Source organism: Sturnus vulgaris, chromosome 2, assembly GCF_052056855.1.
Source record: "Sturnus vulgaris isolate bStuVul1 chromosome 2, bStuVul1.hap1, whole genome shotgun sequence".
NCBI lineage: Eukaryota > Metazoa > Chordata > Aves > Passeriformes > Sturnidae > Sturnus > Sturnus vulgaris.
The window spans coordinates 34,192,943-34,214,194 of NC_142244.1; the positions used below are offsets into that span (position 1 = coordinate 34,192,943).

A 21,252-nucleotide genomic window follows, 5' to 3' on the forward strand; every position below is an offset into this window, starting at 1 on the left:
ATGAGGTGCTCAGCCAGAGGGGAACAGCTGACCTCAAGGAGGGGTTTCAGGCTATGGGGATGTCCCCTAAGTTGTATACCAGCCTATACAGTGGGGCACGCTATGCCTGGACTTTGTGCTGCGTTTAGAGATTGAATCATATTGGGATAGGCGAGACCTGGGGGTTTCAGGGCTGTTTTGGTCCTGGATGCCCCTGGGGGCATTGCAAAAAGGCAAAGGGAAGCAGGGAAAGGCTGTTTGTGGGACATGGATACGGAAGAGTTAACTGGAAAGACCAGGCTCTTCGATCTGGTGCTTGAGAGGGATTAAGTCAGCCTGGAGCAGGTGCAGGGAAAGGGCTCTGAAGCTTCTCAGAGGGATGGAGAGCTATTATACGAGGCTATAAAAGCCCAGCGAAACAAAGGCAGAGAGGGGATGTGCTTGCTGACTCCAAATACATCCAAGGGGTGAACTCCAGGCAGGCAGAAGAGCGATTTGAACTGGGGGCAGTGTTGGTGCTGGGGTGTGAATTCATTCTCTTTAGCTTAGGAGGCTTATCTAGAGACTCTGCAACTGTGCCATATCAGAGGGGAGAGTGTGAGTTAGAGCACATCACCTCTCTTGCAAGGTGCTTGGTTGTGATACAAGGAGGTCTTAGCATTTGTCAGTGTAGGAGGCTGGGACTCTGTTGTCCAGACACCCTGTCCTGGTGTCTCCTTTAGGAAGGGCTGTGTTAGCCAAGCAGGTCTCACCATCTTCCCAATGTGGGACCAGACTAACCATGAAGTCCAGCTGAGATAATTTTTTGTCTTTCAAAATGCCTCAGAAAAATGAATCCATCTCTCCTTTTCCTGGTTGCTGCGTGGACTAATAACAAAGCATCCATGCTTTAAAGAAGGCTTTGGCTCTGATCCCAAGAGGAGATTTAGGCAGCGTTTGTGCTGGGGTATGATGATTTGAAGAACGGGTGCATCCTCTAAATCTGTTCACACTTGTGCATTAATTATTGGATATTTTTGGCTGTCCAGAGATGCCAAGATTCTTTTCCTAATGCTTTCTCCAAGCAGGGCAGCATCAGGTTAGTACAGAGAGAAGGAGAAGGATGCAGCTGTGCCTTGAAGGCTGGGATTGAGCACTCTCTCTCTCCTTCCTCACTAATCTCCAGAGGTGTCAAGTCCTTTCTCTGCAGATGTCCAGAGGTGAAACCCCTTCCACAGAGAAGCCTCCTCAGCGCTCACAGAGGTGTTTGTTCTCCTCTGCTCATGCTGTGGTGGTGCAGGGCACACTTGGGTACCCTTTACTTACACTTACTTATGTCTTCACGCCTTCCCTGCTCTTCTGAGGGGCTGTAGGGCACAAAGGCTGGGCTCTGTGTGCTTGTGCTGACCTGCTCCGGGCCAGACGGTGCTGCTGCATCTCCCAGCCCCGCGGGCAGTGACACGGGTGGGGAATGAGGGGCGGTGACTGCTCCGGCTCTGCTCACTTCCAGCTGATTACCCAGGGAGAAAGGGCCAGGCTCTGGGCACTGTACAAAATGGACACAGACCCCGTGGCTTCATGGAAGCTATGTTTTTCACCGGTCGAGCATCTGTCTGGCTGCATTAACCCTTTATCTGCTCTGAGCTCTCCCTGTCACACCATGGAGAATTTTCATCCATAGCTTATTCCTACTAAATTGGCTTACACTGTAGAAGGCACCCCTTCGACATAGGGGTGACTTCCTGAGGTCGTGGAGGGAAATAGGAATGGTTACCATTGAGTTTTTCACCCTCTCTGGGAAAAAATCCTTTCTGCTCCACACTTTGTGGCCAAGGAGACTTCACAGTTTTTGCTTTTCTGCATGATGCATTGTTTTTTCAGCCAATATTGCAGATCCTCATGCTTTGGGGATCTTCCTGGACTGGAGCTGTGACAGATGATACCCCTGCAAAGCCGTGCTGGGAGCCCGCGGGGTTTGCAGCATCTAGGTCAGAGACTGGCTCCTTTGGGCCTGGTCCAGCCCTTCAGAGGGGCTGGACTGAGCTCCTCAGCCCCTGCCTGCAGCTTTTGTGTCCCAGTTCAATAACACTTTGATGCATTTTGCCTTAAAATACTCCTTTGGCAGAGAAAAGCTCTCCCTGCCCCTTGGTTTGCCCTTGTGCAGAAATGACCAGTTTTAGTCCTTCCACCATCCATCTGAGCATCAGCTCTGTTCCCTCCTGTCCTGTGACTTCCATCCTTTGGGGACAAAGGTTGAAGGGAGAGGGGACTATAAAGCATCCCAACCACCTTAAGTCTGCCCCATACTGGGAGGCTGGAAACCTTAATATGAAGCTCTGAAATGTTTTGTAGGAGAGGGCTCCTTCTCTGTACCATGCAGGTATGGAGCTTTCTCAGCTCATTGTGGCCCCTAGCAGAAGGCAGATGTGTTGGAAAGGCACCAGGAGAGGTTTAGGTTAGAAGGAATTAGACAGAATTTTTAGAAGAAATTCTTTCATGTAAAGATACGAAAAGCTGTGGCTGCCCCATCCCTGACAGTGTTCAAGGCCAGGTTTGATGGGGTTTTGAGCAACCTGGTCTAGTGAAAGGTGTCTCATGGCAAATGGGTTGGAACTAGATAATCTGTAAGGTCTTTTCCAACCCGAACCATTCTATGGTTCTGTGATTCTATGAAATTTTCTCCTTTGCCTAGCTGCAGCTCATCCTTATGTGAGGGAGACTGCAGCCCTGGTTGATTCCTTCAAGGTTTCTCCTGTAACCTGGGCATAGCTATCAAACAAGGCTGCAGCAGACCAGGGCAGGGCCATGCTTTTGCCATCAGGAAAGGTACAGAATACTTACACAGAATATTGCTTACATGTAGCTACAGCATGACAGGCAGCAGCAGGGCTCTCTGAGCTCCAGGTGAAAAGGGCAAAGCTCCAGCTCTGCTCCTGCATTACCTTCCCTTAAACCATGATGCACTGTGTTTTTGTGCTTGTTGCTGGAGTGTTTTTGTTACATCTCCCAATAATCCATACAGTGATTTCTCTGGGTGACAAAAGGCATCCCTCCCTTGCAGTGAGCACCCTCCATCCCAGTTTTCATCACATTTGCACTGTTTGGAGTTCCCCTGACTCCGTGGTGCAGGATGCAGGTGGCTCTGCTGGACTCCATCCCTTCACAGCCCCTCCTGGGCTGTTCCACCACTTCCTCCAGTCCTGTATAGAGAAGGACACATGTCAGTTTGTCTCTCAGGGTTTGGGATTAATATGTTTTATTTTTTCTGAGGCACACCCTGGTAATCAAAAGCTTCCTATGAAATGTTTGCAGGCTTGTTGCTCTCAAATCCTTGAAGAGCTGGTCCTACCAGTTGTCTGAGCATGTGTAAATACTGTGAGGATTGCTTAGGGGTGATTAAGGGAGGTGATTTCTCTGCTGAGCAAAGGGAAGCCTTGATTTGATAAAAGCTGCAGCTGCAAACTCTGCTTTTTAGAGCCAGACCACCACTGCTGCATGAGTGCAGGATGGGGATGGTGGCTGCTGGCTGCTTGCCCAGCACGTGTTGCCTTTGGATCCTGGCAGGTCTTCATGCAGGAGCAGGAGAGTGGTGATTTATTCCATATAACAGGGGGCTGTGTCAGGTTCCTGTCCCATGCAGGGGTGTGTGAAACTCCTCCCTGTGTCACAGGGTACATCTCATACATACTCTACAACTCACTGCTCCAGCTCAGAGCTGCTGCAACATGAGAGTCTAAAGAGATACAGAGCAAGGACTCGTGGCAGGGCAATGTCTGGGAGAGGAGGAGGGGGCTTATTCCTGATCCCAGAGCAGTGTGCTCAGCCCACACTCTCCTGCTTGCTGCTCACTGTGGGTTAGGAGCATCTCTGAGCCACCTCCTGAAGACAAGCCAGGCCGTGCAGAGAATCCAGACAGGCATCAGAGCAGTGATGGGCATTTTTGTTTGGCTGAAAGCAGAGTGATGGATCTGGCTGCCAGCCATGCTGGGCTGTGGCAAAGCAAAAGGTCTCCATAAAAGGAGGAATCTTCGTCTGAGAAGTGAGAGGTGTACCTGTCCATGGCAGAGGGTGTTGGACTTGATGCCCTTTAAGATCCCTTCCCTCCCAAACCATTCCATTGCTCTGTGATCTGGAACAGTGAGTGTAGAAAACATGCAGTGCTCAGCATTGTGACCTGTATCCATCTCCCTGGAGCAGGGGGAAAGCTTATGTCCAGTCCCTGCCTGGAGAAAGCAGCAGCCTTTCTGCTCCAAGGGTTCTATGGCAAACTCTTACCTCTGTGTTTAGAGAAGGGCAGCACTGCTGAAATGAAGGAATAATGGGGGGAAAAGTTGGCTGGAGGTTGGGGGAATTGCAGCATCCAAGGCAGAAACAGTTTGAAGAGCTCAGATTAAGATAGTGGGAACTAACATTCAGACCTTCCAGCTTGTAAGAACTGAGTGGATCCAGTGACAAGGATTTCTAATAAATATCACAGATTTGAGGTGGTCCAATCTGCCTAAGAGAGGCCTGGGCCTCTTCAGAAGCACTAACACCATCAGTTGCTGCAAGCCTTTAAATATTACTTTCTTGTTCATGGTGCTTTAGAACAGTCAAAGAAAGAAAAATTCATTTAAAGCCGAGGGAAAAGGAGGTAAAATTAAATTTACAATTATCAGATGCCGGGTGATCCTGAAAGTTTTACAGACAAGGAGAAAGTTCTTATCAGTCAGTACCCAGGTGTGGTGATATTTGCTGTTGTGGCTTTGGAATTTATAGGATGTAGGTTTCAGGACATGATTGGCAAGGTTGAGGGCCTATCAAAGAGAAAACTGAACGTGGAGGACACAAGTCAGAAGTGGACCAGAGTGCTTTGATGCATTTATTCAGGTTTGGGTCAGGCAAAGAGAAAATCCTAAAATTGTTTCTTAGCGAAAGTTGGGAGTCTTGGCAGAGATTTGAGACCTGACTTGAAGCCAGCAGCTGTAGGGCTGGGGCAAAGCCTGTGGTGTGGAGCCTGTTGTCAGAAGCAATGGGGTGCCCCCCATCAGCTGGAATTGCAGGAGATGATCCCATCCTGCTTGGTCAAGGGATACATTTCTGGAATGGCCAGGTGCCTCTCAAGAGGAGACCTGAAGGACTTGGTTGTCCCTCCAGGCCTCTGCTGGGACAGAGTTTTGGGCTCTGCTCAGCAAAGGGTGAAGGTGATGGAGAGAGAAGAAACCCATTGCCTTAGCATGGTGTTGTTACAGAATCACAGAATGGTTTGGGTTGGAAGGGTCCCTGAAGACCATCTCATTCTAGCACTCTGCCATGAGCAGGGACACATCCCAGCTTGCTCAAAACCCCATCCATCCTCACCTTGAACACTCCCAGAGAGACAGAGCGTGTTGTGAAGTGATTGCATCCTGAAGCTGCAGGAAGGATGCTCTGGGTCAGCCAGAAGGACAAACATAGCAGCTAGCCTGGGAAGGATGATCTTGAAGGATCCAGCTGCCTCTCCTCACTCTCCTACAGAGTAGCTGCAGCCCCCTTATCTCTTCTGCTCCTCCCAAATGCTCTATCTGTGGTGTTTGAAGTTCAATTGCTTTAATCATCCCGGAGGCTGGGGAAGCTATTGAAGGCAGAGCATTTGCATGGAGACGTGCTGCATTTTATCTGCACTAATCATGAGTTTTCTGAATGGAAACCTCAGCCTCTTAAATAAGCACCTCTGTGACCCACAATGCCCAAGAAAAGGGCTCACATGGCTACGTCAATCAGTGTCCTGTGACTCTTCTGTCCTTCTCTCTGTCCACCTCATAAAGGTACAGGCCTGCCTTTAGACCATAATTTTTTTGCCCAGCTGGCAAGAAAACCAGCGTGAGTGCATTGATGTGGTGCAGGTCTTCCAGTGGAGTCAGTGTGACTGGATTTAAAAGGAGCTGGTCTAGCTGTTCAATTAGAAACACTGAATAAACAATAAAAATACATTCTCAGTCCAATCCTGCAAAGATAGCCTCCTCTCCTCTCCTCTCCTCTCCTCTCCTCTCCTCTCCTCTCCTCTCCTCTCCTCTCCTCTCCTCTCCTCTCCTCTCCTCTCCTCTCCTCTCCTCTCCTCTCCTCTCCTCTCCTCTCCTCTCCTCTCCTCTCCTCTCCTCTCCTCTCCTCTCCTCTCCTCTCCTCTCCTCTCCTCTCCTCTCCTCTCCTCTCCTCTCCTCTCCTCTCCTCTCCTCTCCTCTCCTCTCCTCTCCTCGTGATCGAAATGGATGCTGAGAAGGGTACAGCAGCTCTGTGAGCTCATGGGGTGTGTGGCTTGTGTTCAACATGATCCTCATGTGGGCTGACAGCCCTCCTGGGCTAAGCAGGAGCCATGTGGCTGGATGACCATAGGTGCAGGTGGCTTGGTTCTGTATGTGTGAGTCTGCTCTTCCTAGGTTGTATTTTTCCAGTGCCTGAAAACCTTCTCTGCATGAGCAGCGTCATGTGCTGGTGAAGATTCCTGCCTTCTCCTGCACAAAGGTGTTTTTTTGGAGGCTGCATTGGCTGCTGAGTGAGTGAGCTGGAAGTGTTTTGGTGTTGCTGGCACTCTGTGCTGCTGCTTGCAATTATTAACCAGGGTCAGGGTATGCTGAGGCATGAGGGGTTAGTGAAGTCATGGCTGTCCCCAGGGACTTGGCATTGGTAAAGCCAATTAATTCGCCTTTTGTTACTTATCCTGCAATTCCTGGTGATCTCCAAGGGTTTTTAACCCTGCTGTGGCCTGGGAAACAAGCCTAATATAACACAACCAGTCATGCTGGCTCAGGGATCAAACTGCATGTGGAAGGTACCCAAAACTTAGCTTCTTGTTCTCCCCAAACCAGGAGTGGGTTGGGACCCTGAGTGGTGAATATATTCATCACATCTCTGCTTTCCCTCAGCCAAGGCTGCCTCCCTGGTGGCATGTTACTGCCTTGCTCTTTATTTACACTGCTTTTGGGTATGTCTTTCTGCCATCATCTTTTGCTATTGTTCCACCCCTCTCCCTGCTATTCCTGCATCCCTCCAGCCTCCTGCATTTTCTGATCCAGTGGGAGATGCTGCCAGCAGCTTTGCTTTGAGCTTGTTACTCCTTCCTCTGCCAGGATGCTTTCAGACATGTGTCCTGGTCCCTTCTTAGAGTCTGTGCTGAGGGAAGGGCCAGTCTGGCTGGTGCCACTAGCCCAGTTTGTGTGCAGAGCTCTGGCCAGGCAGAGCTCGAGCCGGCACAGGGTTATGAGAGTGTTCCCAGTGTGAGGCTGCCTGTTCTCCTGCAGCTCCAACATCTAACTGTGTTTGCAAAGGGTGACTCATAGCTGCAAGGAACCAGGAACTCCCCAGTCAAAGGCCTCTGTCCCAGTGTGAGTCATCCAAGCAGAAAGGGAGCTCCTGGTCAGCACCCCTGGCTCCTGAAGTGAGTGTTCAAGGATGCCCAGACCCTCCTGTTAACCCTGGCCTTCCCAGGAAGAAAATGTCCCAGTCCTGCACATGCAGACCCACTGACTGGCTATTCATCTCCCTGTGCTGTCCTCTTGCTGTTAAGCAATAAAGGAGTGATGTTCTGGTGAAAAAAAAAAATCCAGAGGAAATAAAGCAAGTATGATAAAAATCACTGCATTGCCGGAAACAGCCTCCAAATGTGTCATCTTATCTCCAGCTGATTTTGTGCAGATGCTGACAGCCAGGCGTGTTTTGGTGATATGGAGTCACTTGCAGTCACTTTCTGCCAGGATGTGTGACCCTGCCCTTTCCCTGGCCCGGGTGCAAATGCACTTTTTGATGAAAGATTGCTCTTGATTCATACAACATACAGAAGGGTTGGGGTTGGAAGTACCTTAAAGACCTTCTAGTTCCAGCCCCCTGCCATGAGCAGGGACACCTTCCACAGACCAGGTTGCTCATCCAACCTGGCCTTGAACACTGCCAGGGATGGGACATCCACAGCTTCTCTGGGCAACCTGTGCCAGTGGCTCATCACCCTCACAGGGAAGGATTTCTTCTTGATATCAAATCTAAACCTACTCCCTGTCAGTTTAAAGCCATCCAGATTGTCCTATCACTGCATGCCCTTGTCAAAAGGACTTTTTTAGTTTGTTTGTTTATTTTCAGTAATAGCCAGCTGTTAGACAGCATTTTCCTTTGCAGGTCTTGGAGTGCTTTGCAGAAGGGACCAGGATCTCTGCAGAGGGAGAATGATGCTTCTTTCTTGCTCCATAGAGGAGGAGAAGGATTCATCAGGAAGTATTTGCTGTACTTATATGCTTGCAAAAAGCCAAAGTGTTTACTCAGAATAAACAGCCATTAGCCCCATCAGGATGTTTTTTTGGGGCTAAGTCCACCACACTGATTTTCTGAGAGGGAGCAGCTAGTCCCTGTGGTTGCTCATGCAAGATTAACCCTCAGGCTGAAAGGTGCCATGTTAAGGTGTCCTGATTTGGATGCCATCTGTGCTGTAGCAAATCACTGATTAAAATCAGGGCTTGATATAAACATAATCCAGGGCAAAAATTATTATTTCACCTTTAGCCTAGTGGAGCTTTTAACGCTTAAATGAGAACAGAGATATGACTTGATGAAGAAAAGAGATAAAGGCCAGAAGGGGACATTCAGTGCTCTGTTCATCAACAGTGTTGTTTCAGCAAGTAACCACTGTAAATGTTCAGTAATTTGCATTTTGGCTAAAGCAGCTGCTCTGTAAAGATGTCAAACTGTGCTCAAAAACATCTGGACATGAGCTACCTGTAACTTCCCATGGGAATTAGCTTCCCTGGTTAACCGCAGGTAATTTGAGAAGAAATTATGTCTTGTTTGCTAATTTCCATCAGTGCGGTTTCAGCTTCCCCTCCTTGTGGACATTGCTAATGTAGGATGCTGCACTGTGCTGCTGGCTCTGGGCCATGCCATTTGGGGTCCAAAGCACAGCTATGGTGCATGCACAGCTGGGAGTGGGAAAGGGCTTTGGGAATGGCACAGGCACTGGCACAGGTTGCCCAGAGCAGCTGTGAGAGGAGGGTTGGAACTAGAGGATCTTGAAGGTCCCTTCCAACCCAAACCATTCTATGATTCTAAGATGACTTGAGGTTTTTTGTTCATGGGTGGCATAGAGTTGTTGGCCAAGAGGTGTGGAGTGCTTATCTTGTCTTCAGTATAAACAGTGAGTGACAATTCAACTGTTTCTTCTTCCCTGGATCCTGGAGAAACAGTGTGTAAAGCTCTCCTTGCATTGACAGGGTTTCCTCTGCTGAGCTGGACTTTTGTGCTGGTAAGTGAGAGGTTAACCCTGGTGTTGCCATATGTATGTCAATAGAAACACCCAAGGAGGCCGTAAAAAATTATTTAAATTACATATTTAAAAAAAGCCTGCCTGCTGCTCTGAACACCCCACTGCTGAGCCCCATAACATTGCACCTGGTTGAGGACTGGGCAACCACATGCCTGGTTCCTGCTTCCTCTTCTCCTTGGCTGATCCTGTGCTTTAGCAATGTGGTATCAAAGCCCTCTCCTGGCTAGTGGGAACAGAGCTGAAGGGCAGCAGAACCTGTCCTTTAGAACAAAGTGCTTTGTCTGACCTGGAGGCAGACAGCTGTAGGCTCTACAAGCAAGGAGGGTTTGCTCCTGACCAGGCTGCAGCCTTGTGATAACACAAGCTTGGTGAGCCCATGCCAGCCACCAGAGAAGCCTCTGAGCTGGGAGGCAAGGAGAGGAAGATGTTTGGAGGGGAGGAGAGAAGAGCCTTTCAGCAGGTGTTTGGTCCTGGCCAATGCAAACACTTTCAATCCTTCTCCCTGTTGCAGTTCTTAGAGCCGTGATTGTCACCAGCTGCCAGGAGCTGGAGCACCTGGATGATGCTGGAGGTGAAAAGGGGAGTCCACAATATCCCTGAGTCATAAGTCTGGCTCAGTCTTCCAACAAAGTAGTTTCTTCTTTAACCTCTTCATGGCAGGACTGAGGTTGGGATGAGACCACTGTCTATAAAAATTCATGCTAAGAGTGTTGAGTGCAGATTCCCCTCCCTGCTCACATGCAGACACACGCATATGCAAGTGTAGGGTTGTTAATTCAAATCAGGCATGAAAACACTCAGTTCTTGTGCTCCTGGAGCATCTGAGCTTGGTCCAAGAAGGCAGAGAGTAATTAGACAGCCTTTGGGCATTTTAATGTGGCAGAGGTGAAGTTCAGCCTGGTAAGCATGAAATGCTGCAAATTAGACAGAGTAATGAATTTTAACACTGCCCTAAGAACATTCCCTCTGCCCCTTCCTTTTAATTATTTTGCAAGGTGGGGTTTCTTTTTCATTTGTTTGTTTTTCTAAATGATCCTGAACAGCATCCCTTCCCCTTCTGCTTGGCATTTCCTTTGCAACTCAAATCCATCTACACTCTGTCATGTGAGAGTAGCCCTGCAGCGAGGACAGATGGCTGGCAAGGTGACAGTCGCTGTAGGGTGGGATAGCAGGGCAAAATTAAGGCAAATTCGGGCATCAGAAAGGCTGGAACTCCTTGGCTGAGATGACCGTAGTCCTGTTCTCATAGGGATGGACATTGCACAGGGTGTCTTGTGCAAGTCAGTGTTGCAGGGATCATTGGAAAGCACAGCTCCAAGCTGCAGGGTGTAGCAGTAATTTTATGAATGAGCAGCCAAGTGCCAGCCCTTGGCCATGGTACAGGCTGCAGAGCAGCATCCAGCATCTCCTACATTAAACCCAAAACTCCTGCCTTTAACTTGAGCATGGCTTTTAGAAAGGCACCAGACCTCCTTCCTTTCCTCCTTTCCCTGCTCCCTTCCTAATTTCTGCACAACCTCCCATAGAAATACCCTTTCATATCTCTCAGCCCAGTTCATGCACCAGTCCAAGCAATTAATCTCACATGTCAGCTAACAGCATCTTCTTCCTCCCTCAGCCTGTTGTATTCCTGCAGAAGGCAGTTGCCAACCATCTTTTCCCAGCACTGCTGCTTTCCCCGTGTCTCTCTGTAGCCATGAGTGCTATCACTGTGAAAGTCTTGGCCTGTTTGTCACTCAAAAGGAGCTTGTTCAGTGCCAGGATGTCCCCATGACCTCCCTGGGTACATCTCCCTTATTTTTCATCTCTTCCTCTGCTGGAGATCTGAGGCCAGTGCCTTCCCTGACATTCCTAGCAGGGTGGATTTGACTACTGGGTGCATTCCCTGACTGCTCAATGAGGCTGTCAGCCTTTTCACAAGGAATAAATTTGATGTATTATTTGGGGTTTATATCAGGCCATTTATTTTTAAGGCCTTTCTGAGGGCAGGTGATGCACTTGGGCCTCTTTGTAGATCTGTGATGCTACAAAGCATCTGGTACTGATGGGAGGGAGAAAATCCCCAGGAGCTGCTTTTGCAACTCCTCCTCAGTAGCACAGACCTGTGGAGCAGTGAGCAAAGGGATTATTTTGGGTTCACTTAAGCTCTGAGTGATGAGCACTTGTGCTGCTAATCAAGCTGATAAACGTTGTCAATTAAAACTTGTGCTTTGCTCTTCAGCTTTCCATAAGTGAAGTTTTTTTTGTGTCTCCCAGAGGAGAGAAGGCTGGCTGGGTGGGCAATGCTCCTGGAGCATCAGAATGGGCATTAGTTTAGCTCTCAGACACTTAATTTCTTTCAGCTAATCCTAGTGGTTCATTAACAAGGAATGTGACACTGCTACTTAAAGTGGTTCCAGCCATAAGTGATCATATAATCCTTGGGATTTTGGATGTTTACAAATTAGCTGCTTCCAATTAGCCATTATGACAACTTCATTATCCCACCACATGTTATGGTACCACAACAAGCATATGGCTTCTATATGTCTCACTGGGAGGGGTGAGAGGTCAGCTTGCACCCACTGGATGGGGCACCCTTAGTTCTGCCATGTTGGAGAATAAAGCTGGGATTATGTCACTTAAGGATGTGCTTTAGTGGTGGACTTGGCAGTGCTGGGTTAATGATTGGCATAGAGGTCTTTTCCAACCTCAATGAGTCCATGCTTCCATGGTTTTGTGGCACACACATTCCCATTTCTTTAGGAAACCACACTAGAAATTTCCAGACTGAGGTCACTAATGGTCAGCTTTTGAAAAATGACATCCTGTTTTGGGAAGAGATAAGTATAGTACATGGCTGTTATAAATAAATACAGAGAAACTTTAGGGAAGGAGTTTTGAAAAAAGTCTGTGATTAGGTAGTGGGGAGCTATGCAGAACTCCCCTTTTCCTTGTGCCTGAGCAAAGGGGTTGGTACCCAAAGGAGTGACCAAAAGGCAAGGGTGATGGAGCAGTGGTGGAGAGGTGCTGATCTCTCTCTGGGGGGCATTTGAGCAATGGTTTCCTGCTGTCTGGATTGCTAAATTCACATCTCTGCCCTGGAAGGAAGACGCTTGTCAGGAAAGAATAATTAACCCAGAAACACGTGGTGCTGTGCCAGGAGACCTTTTTTTTAATTAAAACCCGATCAGATAAAGTCTGGTGAGAAATTGGCGTCTCTGACAAAACCATGAAAAGCATGATTTTGTGAGTTGAGGCTCCATGATGGGGATTCTCTGGGTAGGGCTCAGCCCCCACCGCTGTGCACACCCATTGTGCAGGGGGTGTCTTTCCCTCCTTTGCCTCTGAGGGCTGTGTTTTTCCCAAATGAGTTACAAATTTGTTAAGAAGCAGGACACCTGGTTTGGTGTTGTTTGGCCGGCTTGGGGGTTAAATGGGAGTTCCAACCCGGGGAGTCGTCTTCAGCCACGATGTCTTGGTGCTGCCGCTCAGATGCTGCAGAGGAGGATTGGGTGTCCCTGGCCAGACCGTGGCCCGTCTCATTCCTGCTCTGCCTGTCCTCCAGAGCCGGTGGGGAAGGATGTTTTCCTCAGTGAAGCCGTACGAGAACCAGCGCTACGCCTCTCTGAAGAAGGAGTGCCAGCGGCGGAAGCAGCTCTTTGAGGACCCGCTTTTCCCCGCCAACGACGACTCGCTCTTCTACAAGTCAAGGATCCAGGGCATCCAGTGGAAGCGACCCAAAGTAAGTGCACCCATCCCCTTGCCCCTCAACGCTGCTCTCTACCATCTCTGCTCTCAGACATTCCTGAAAATGCACAGTGCACCCTTCACCAAGGCTGGCAAGCCCCAGCTGACATCTCCTCCCCTCAACAGCATTTATTTACCCAGACGTGATGTCGTGAGCCTCTGGGGTGCCAGGAAAACCTGCTGCATTCAGGTCCAAGCTCTTCTGCCTCCAGTGACGTCCAAGAACAAAGGAGGCTTTTCTGTGACTCAGTTTACCCGTGCATAAAGCAGAGAGATGGTTTGCAGCTGGGTATTATTGTACTCCTGTAAGGCTGGTGGGTCCAGCAAGGCAGAGTGTTACCTCTGAATCACAGAATGGTTTGAGTTGGAAGGGACCTTAAAGATCTAGTTCCAACCCTCCTGCCAATCCACTAGAATACTCTTGGTGGTCCATTTGGAAAGGGAGAAGAAGATAAGCTTTGAGTAGCTGAGGTGGTTTTGGGATCTTTGGGGAAGAGGGTGGTCACACCCCTCCTTCCTCTTCTGTGCGAAAACCTTGTCCTCTGCCTCTCCTCCATGCTGCTGTGTCTGTCATGAGGGCTGGGGATAGCATTGCCTGTCCCCAGTGTTATCAGTCCCTCTTCTGCTGCCCTCAGTGCCAGCCCAAAGGATACACATCAGGACCTGAGGGCACTATGGGGAATTTGTATGTCTTGTTACAGCCATCTGCTTGGGGATGACTATGAGAGCAGTGCTCTGACTGCCTTGAAGCACGAGGAGTCCCAGGTAGCAGTGATAATTGTGGTTGGGAAGGGGCAGTATCCCAGCATCTCACACACTTGGGTTTCCTTCCTTCCCTGTGGGGAGCAGCAGCCCTCCCTTCCCAGCCCATGCTTTTCCACACATGACTTGGTGACATTTGAGTGTTGTAGGGTTGCCTGAGCTGCCGTCATCGCCTTCGCCCCCGCTGACAGCCCAGGAAATCAGCTGGCTTTCCACAAGACAGTGCTGTGTCTGTCTGGGCGAGGGCAGTCTGGAGGGGGGTGGACAAAAGGCTTTGTGTGAAGGGAGAGATGGAGCTGAACTGACTCGTGTTGTGTGGCCAGAGGGGCTGAGCCCCCAGCATCCCACCGGGCTCCTTGTGGGAGGAGGCCTCGCTTCCCTCTGCTCTGCCTTTGTCTTCCACTCCAGCTCTGCCTGGACACTGGGTTTGTGCAAAGCCCTGTGTATGTGTGAGTTTATCCCCCTTGTCTGCTGGAAGGAAAAGAGGTTTTGTGCACAGCTGCCTTCTGAAGACAGGGCCGACCATGGTTTGGTCTCACTGTGGGGGCCAACGTGAGCACACCTTGCACGTCCCATTTATACAGCAGACAGGTGATAGCTGAGACTTCCTAAACAACTTTCTCTGGGACTAAAAGTTGGGGATGTATTTGAGACCTTCTTGTTGGTTTGCAGTCAGGTCACACACATTCCTTCAGCCCCATGTCGAAAGACAGAGGGTTAGATCCTTTTGTAGAGAGATGAAGATTGCTTGTGTTCTGCTGAGCATCTCAGAGCTTTTCTCCATCTGCTTTTCTGGCTTTCATCTCACTTGCAGCCCTTGGTGTTCAGGCAGGTGTTATCCTCTTATTGACTTGCCTTTTAGAGCGTGAGATCTTTCTAAGAAAGCTTTCTGAACTTCACCTGCAAGGTGTCATGCTCACCTAGTCCAAACCCATCCCTGCTGAAGCATGGAGTGAATTCGGATTTTTTTCCAGCCCCCCACCTCTGCATCTTCATAGGATCATAGTACTGTTTGGGTAGGAGGGGACCCTTAAAACAATTAGCATGGAATGTTGGACCAGGGCTCTTTCTGGCCTGGGCTGTCAGTGGGAATGGAGGCTGGAAGTGGGTCCCATGTGCCAGCAGGGTCCCGAGGCTTAACAAGACACAGAGGTAGTCCTTGTTTTGCTGCCTCTGCACCAGATAAAGGGAACTTTGCCAGCAGTTTGGGCACCAGAAGGGAATGCATGCTGAGCAGTAGCAGACTCATGATGCCACTGTCTGGTAGGATTGTTTGATCAGACTTACTCAGCTTCCTTGACCACAAAATAACCATTAAAAAAAGAATTTGAGCTCACACCTGCCCTGTTTGCTGCTAAAGTTTCAAGAAGCCTCTTTCTCAAAAGCATTTCTCTGTTTTTTATTTCTCAGTTGTTCATTTCAGTAAAAGTAACTAAATTTCATGGGGGGAATTGCTTTGTGCCAGCAGACAATGCAAACTGACATTTTTAGTTGCTGGAGCTGATTCTGCCTGAATTCATACTGGCTTTCTGAGGGAGAGTGTCCAGGAAAAATCCCAGCATCTTCTGCAAGAAAGCAATCCCTATCAGCTTTTCCAAGTTAATACAGGATTCAGTAGAGTCCAAAATATCCGTGAAGTTTAAATCAACTATTCTACTTGTGTGCTATTAAATGGCATAGTGCAGTTATTAAACCACAGCATCTTGTTTCTATTACAACCAGAAAATCTTCTCTTAGGCAATCACAGTTAAATCTCTTTCAGAATAAAGCCAATAGTGATACTCCCAGCTTTTCGCAGATGCTGTTTTGGGGATTTCCTTACCAAGAAATGGAGTCCCCAGTCCCAGGGATACTGTCTGCAGGGAAGGGATAGTGTGTACACACTTTTATCTCTCAAGGCCATAGCCATGGGTTGTTTTTGAGAGTTTCAGCTAAAACTGTGATAAAACATAAGAGTTCATCTTGTCTGTAGCTTTGCTGTGAGAATAGAGTGGGTGGAGAATGGAAATAAAAGCTGCCCACTAATAAAAACAACCACTTGCTTTCTCGGAAAAGTTGTCACTTGTGATCTACAGAAAGAAATCAGACGTAGGGGATAAATGGGAAAGCCCTGAGAAGCTGTAGCTACCCTATCCCTGGAAGTGTTCAAGGCCAGGTTGGATGGGCTTTGAGCAATGTGGTCTAATGGAAGGTGTTCCTGGCCACAGCAGAGTCATCAGAACTAGGTGATGTTGAAGGTCCTTCCTAACCCAAACAATTCTGTGATTTTTCAGATAAAGCACTTGTATGTGAAAAGTAACCATAGTGAGCTCTCTGGGGTGCTGGGATTATGCTTTGGCAGAAGCAGGATCTTATTTCCATATACTTTAATGGTGCTAGTGTGGATTTAACAGTCCATCCTCCTTGTTTACATCTCTACCTTCTCAACTCTTCTTCCAGCATCCTCACTGTTCCTGCATGCACTCCTAAAGCTTGAGGCTGCTTTGGCAAAAAAAACCAACAAAACAACAAAACCCCCAATCTCTGCAGTGCTTTTCCTTTTGCTTGAGGTTTTTCTGGGCAGAGGGAAAAAGAAGAGGCTGAGGAACAGCTCGGGTCCCTTCCCTGCTCAGGCTGTTTGCTTCAACTTCCTCCTGCATCCGGCGCTGCAGCCTTTCCTGGAACGGGCTCAGCCTTATTATTTCCAGCAGGGTGTCCTCCCTCCCTCCCTGCTTTCCTTGGCCTCCAGCCCTGCTCTGGATGCCAGATCTTTGCAGAGGAAGCAGCTGTTTGAGCCCTCTAATCGTGTTTTGGCTCCGGTGGTTGTTTGCTGGACGCCTCCGTGATGTGGCCCGGCAAAGCCAGAAAGCCAATTACTGAAGGAGGGAGGGAAACCACAGCATCAGCCCGAGCAGGGAAGGGGGTCCTGAAGAGCCCTGTTCAGTGAATCCACTTAAAAACAAAGCTGGCTGCTCCTGGGCTAGCCAAAGCAGATTTTGGAGATCACTCAGGCAGCATCAGTGGCTCCTTTTGGCAGCAGCACTTGGCTGCTGCATTAGAAATTAAACAGAACTTTTGAGCTTAGACCAAATCCCAACAGCTTGCTTGAAACTTCTTTCCCTTGTGCTCTGTATGCTGCTGTGCAAAGGGGAGTGAGATCTGTACCCAGGAAAGTAGTACCACTCCCAGTGGAAATTTCAGCCTGATCCTCAAGATCCTCAAGATCCTCTGAGTTTTGCCCTCCCCTTTTGGGACAGGAATGCTGGCAGTGCACCTTGGAAGCAGGAAGTTTGGTCTGTGCATTGGGTGAGCTGATCTGGATATTTGGGACGGGGGTAAATAAGAAGGGGTGGCACAAAGATGAGTAGAAGGGGATGGATGAGGTGCAGGATGGATGGCAAAATTAAGGAGACATTTGGGGCATCTGCTGTGTCTGTTGATCACTGGTGGAAAAAACCGTGCTTGTCTAAGGTGGAAGAGACTCATTACGCTGTGGGAAAAGAGTTAATCTCTTCTAATCATCATGTCCCAGCTGTGTTCTTGGGTAGACAGTGCTTCCAGTGATGCCATGGGATTGCTACAAGCTTCAATTAGGGTCTGTCTTTAATACCTCTGGGCCTTACCTAGGGCTTGTTTTCTCTCTGCAGCAAGAGGGCCACTTGGTTCAGGTTCAGCCCACCAAGCTGTGACCTGCTGCTGGGACATGTCACCAGCCAGGACAAATTTGGGCATCACTGCACCTGTGGGAATCAGATGAAGCCTGGTGAGAGGCTTGTATCGTGCACAGGTGTGGTGTTGAGCTACACGAGCTGCATGCTCTGGTCCTTCAGCTCTTCACAGGGAGCAAGGTTGAGCATGGAGATGGTTTTTTCCTCCCTGTTCTGGGGGGTGGGTGGCCTGCTGTGTGCTGAGTGCATTCCTGTCCACAGCAGTGTGCTGCAGGCTATTACAGGTGCAGGAGCACCTCATGGTCATCCCTAAGATGCTGAGTGGCTGGGACACGAGATCACAAAGATGCTTGGAGAGCTCCAGGTGGGATATCCGTGCTGAGCTGTGCCAAAGGGGCTGTAACAAGCAGCTGTGACAAACACAAGGGTTTCCAAGCCAGCTGTTGTCACAGTGACTGTGTGGCTTGAGGTGATGTGTGGTTGTTGTTGAACCTGAGCTGCATCCCTGCACTGTGAGTTCAAGTCTGGATGGTTGCAACCACCGGAGAAACTCTCTTGGATGAAGTCTACAGCTTCCCAATCTTCAAGGGAAGAGTTTTTCCCTCCATGCCTGTTTCTCAGTATTTTTATCTCTCTCCAGTATTTACTTGCAAGTGCTGAATTATCTCTGCAGGAATTAATTGTCAGGGGAGATTGTCACTGATTAAAGAGCATAAAGGTAGATTCTTGTCAAATGGTAATACTATTTTGTCTGCATGAGGGTAATGTCATTTGGAGGGGAAAGCCTGAGAGAGTAGTTGTGGGGGAGAGAGGCCAAGTGTTTTGGGAAATGTTGTGGAAGCAGGAGATCTTAGGGCACTAGAACCATGGCATTTTCAGCCCTACTATGGCACTGGGGAGAGATGCTCTCAGTCACAGCCCTGAGGTTTTTTCCCAGATAGACAAGAGAAATCTTGTTTTAGAAACCAAGAAAATAGGATTTTTCAATAGCCATTCCCTGCCCGGTATATATCTACTGTGACTTGTGTATAGGGGTTTTGTCCATTCAGAGAATCATAGAATGGTTTGGGTTGGAAGGGATCCTAAACATCCTTTAGTTCCTTTAGTTCCACTAGACCAGATTGCTCAGAGCCCCATCCAGCCTGGCCTTCAACACTTGCAGGGATGGGGCAGCCACAGCTTCTCGGGACAACTTGATCCAGTGTCTCACCACCCTCACAGGGGAGAATTCCTTCCTAATATCCAATCACTTTAAAGCCATTTCTGTCCTGCAGGATGCATTATGTCCATTGTCTCTTGAACTGGATGCTGTTGTCTTTGGCAGAGGTGTTGCAGGATGGGAGAGCATCTCTTAGCTCCACTTTTCTTTACATTATTAAGCACTTAGCTCTTTTCTCTTGCTGAGTGAGGATTATACAATCAATCTCCTTAGGGGTTTCCTGGAAGGGGAAAGGAGTCAATGACCTAATTCACTAAAAGCAGGACCAGCACTTCCCTGCCCACAAGTTTCTGCTTTAAAAGGCCTTTTCCCCAGTGTGTATTGCAGGTTGGGAAGCTGGCACAAACACAAGAGTGAAGATAATGGGGAACACAGAGGTTAGGTTCTTGCAGTTCTTTGCTCTCCAAAGCTCACCAAGAGTTTAGCAGGGAGGCACTTACATTGGCAATGACCACTGGGTGCAAAACCCCTCTGGTGCCCTGCTTGGAGGTGTTTCTTCCAGAAGGACTAAAATACTAACTTCTGTGCTCCAGGGGGGTCTTTGCTGAGCTTTTTGCAGTCTCTCAGCCTGTCTCTCTCAGTTTTGGTGTCACTCAAAGAATCCTTGGGGTTAGTGTTGATACTGGGGCTCCTCTGTGCTGCTGGATTGACTGAGGGATCATCTCCTCTGAACAGTCAACAGACTCTGTCTGGGGTCCATCACGGGTTAAAATCCTTCCAGACCTTTGCATTTCTCAGCTTAAGAATTTATGAGCCACTCGCCTGTTAATTTATCTGCTGTTTTCAGTAAAAGTGGAGCTGATTGCCAGTCTGGCTGTTCCTTGCCAGGAAGGGATTTGATCATCATTTAATGCAATCTCTGAATTGACCTTGTTTTTACATTTTTAAGCCATTCATAGGCTACCCCATCCCTCAAGGATGAACAAGAAATTCATTGTTACTATTTGTACTCATTTTAAAAGGTCTCTGCTCCCATTAGATGCGATGCTGACCCTGGCTGCATTCCAGCAGGTCTTGCCAGATCCTCCCGGGGCCACAGCCTCATGGTGCCAGGCAAGCACACTCTCCCCCTTAGCCCCAGTGAGGACTGCACTCGATAAGCTACTTGGCACTATTGCAGCCTTTGATAAGAAATTTCCAGCCAGTCTGCTCTGTCCTCAGCATCAGAAGAACATGGCCTTAAAAGCAAAAGTGGCAGTAAAATCCCTGGATTAGATTCATTGTGTGCTTCTTAGTGCATCTGTGTGTTGGTGACAAGAAATTATTGTATTGGTAATGAGGAAGAGCAGCACAATAGCAGAGGGTGTCTCAGAAAGGAGTCACTGCCTCTGAGCTCCATGGGAGGGAATGTGCAAATCCTCCCAGACTGGGCTCTGGGGTCCTGGAGGGGCAATTACAGAGCTGCTTATCATAGAACCACAGAGTGGTTTGGTCTCAAGATCACCTAGTTCCAACCTCCCTGCCATGGGAGAGACACCTTCCACTAGACTTGGTTGCTCAGTGTTAAGGAAACTTCCCTGTCCAGCCATCCAGGAGCCACTCTGGCAGTCACACTCCCACCACCTGAGCTGGAACCAAAATTCCTTTGTAGCAGGCAGCTCCAGGGAGACATCTGTGCCCCACTTGACTCCCTGCTCTCACAGTCAGACCAGGTTTCCTTACTGTGACCCCAGCTTCCCCAAAACAGAGTCTCAGACATCTGGATCATTAAAATTATTTCATCTTGGTGCAGTGATAGAAAAATGGCTGAAGCTGGTGCCTCTGAGGAAGGACTCCAAACAAAAGGAAACCTTCGTTTTTTATCCTCTCACAATCAAAGCATGGGGAAGCCTGGAGAGTCTCTGAGTGTCCAGTCACATGGATGGGACACAGATGTCCTTTGTTCTTTGGTCAGCAGTTCACAGCCCCTTATTTCAGGCTTGGGCTCCCTCTCCCCAGAGCTCAAACTGCAGCTGCTCACTGAGATACCTGCACTGGATGTGTTCCTCACCATTCAAACTATCCAACCTGTCCTGGGGATGGGACATCCACAGCTTCTCTGGGAAACCTGTGCCAGTGCCTCACCACCTTCACGGGAAAGAATTTCTTTCTATTGTCTAACTTAAACCCGATTTTATTCAGTTCAAAGCCGTTCAAGCCATTCCTCCTTGTCCTGTTAATTCATGTGCTTGTCAAATGTCCTCTCCAGCTCTCTTAGAGCTTCTTTAGGCACTGGAAGGAGCTCTAAGGTCTCCTTGGATCCTTCTTGTCTACATACTGCACAACCCCAACTCTCTTATCCTGTTTTCATAGCAGAGCTGCTTCAGCCCTCCGAGCATCTTCGTGGTCTCCTCTGGACCTGCTCCAGCAAGCAAGGTCCATGTGCTCCTGATGGTGAGGGTCCCAGAGCTGGATGCATTCTCTGAATCAGCCAAGGCTTTTAATCTTGGTGCAAGCTGGGAGTTTCTGCACTGCCTGTGAGCTCTAATCTTTGAGCCCTCAGAGAGGATGGGATTTTGGGGTGATTTGCATGTGTTAAGGGCAGGTGCTCCTGCTGGAGCAAGTGTCTTTCACTGAAGCCCTAGAAAAGACTTGATCAGGCATGGTGCTGCCTCTTGCAGAAGGAAAGTAAAATACAAAGAGTGTGAGTGTCTGTGTGTGTGAGTGTCTGTGTGAGTTCGTGGTTGATTGCGTGT

General features: G+C 48.7%; 1 protein-coding gene across 3 annotated transcripts in view; it reads left to right on the plus strand.

Annotated features, from left to right (window-relative positions):
- Positions 1-21,252, plus strand: part of CAPN5 (calpain 5) — a 57,514-nt gene that overhangs the window by 8,034 nt on the left and 28,228 nt on the right. For all 3 annotated transcript variants that reach the window (XM_088159222.1, XM_014887370.2, XM_088159223.1), the window contains exon 2: positions 12,768-12,944. In XM_088159222.1, the coding sequence (XP_088015348.1) occupies positions 12,783-12,944 (162 nt within the window). In that variant the 5' untranslated portion in view covers positions 12,768-12,782. The remainder of the gene's footprint in view (positions 1-12,767; positions 12,945-21,252) is intronic.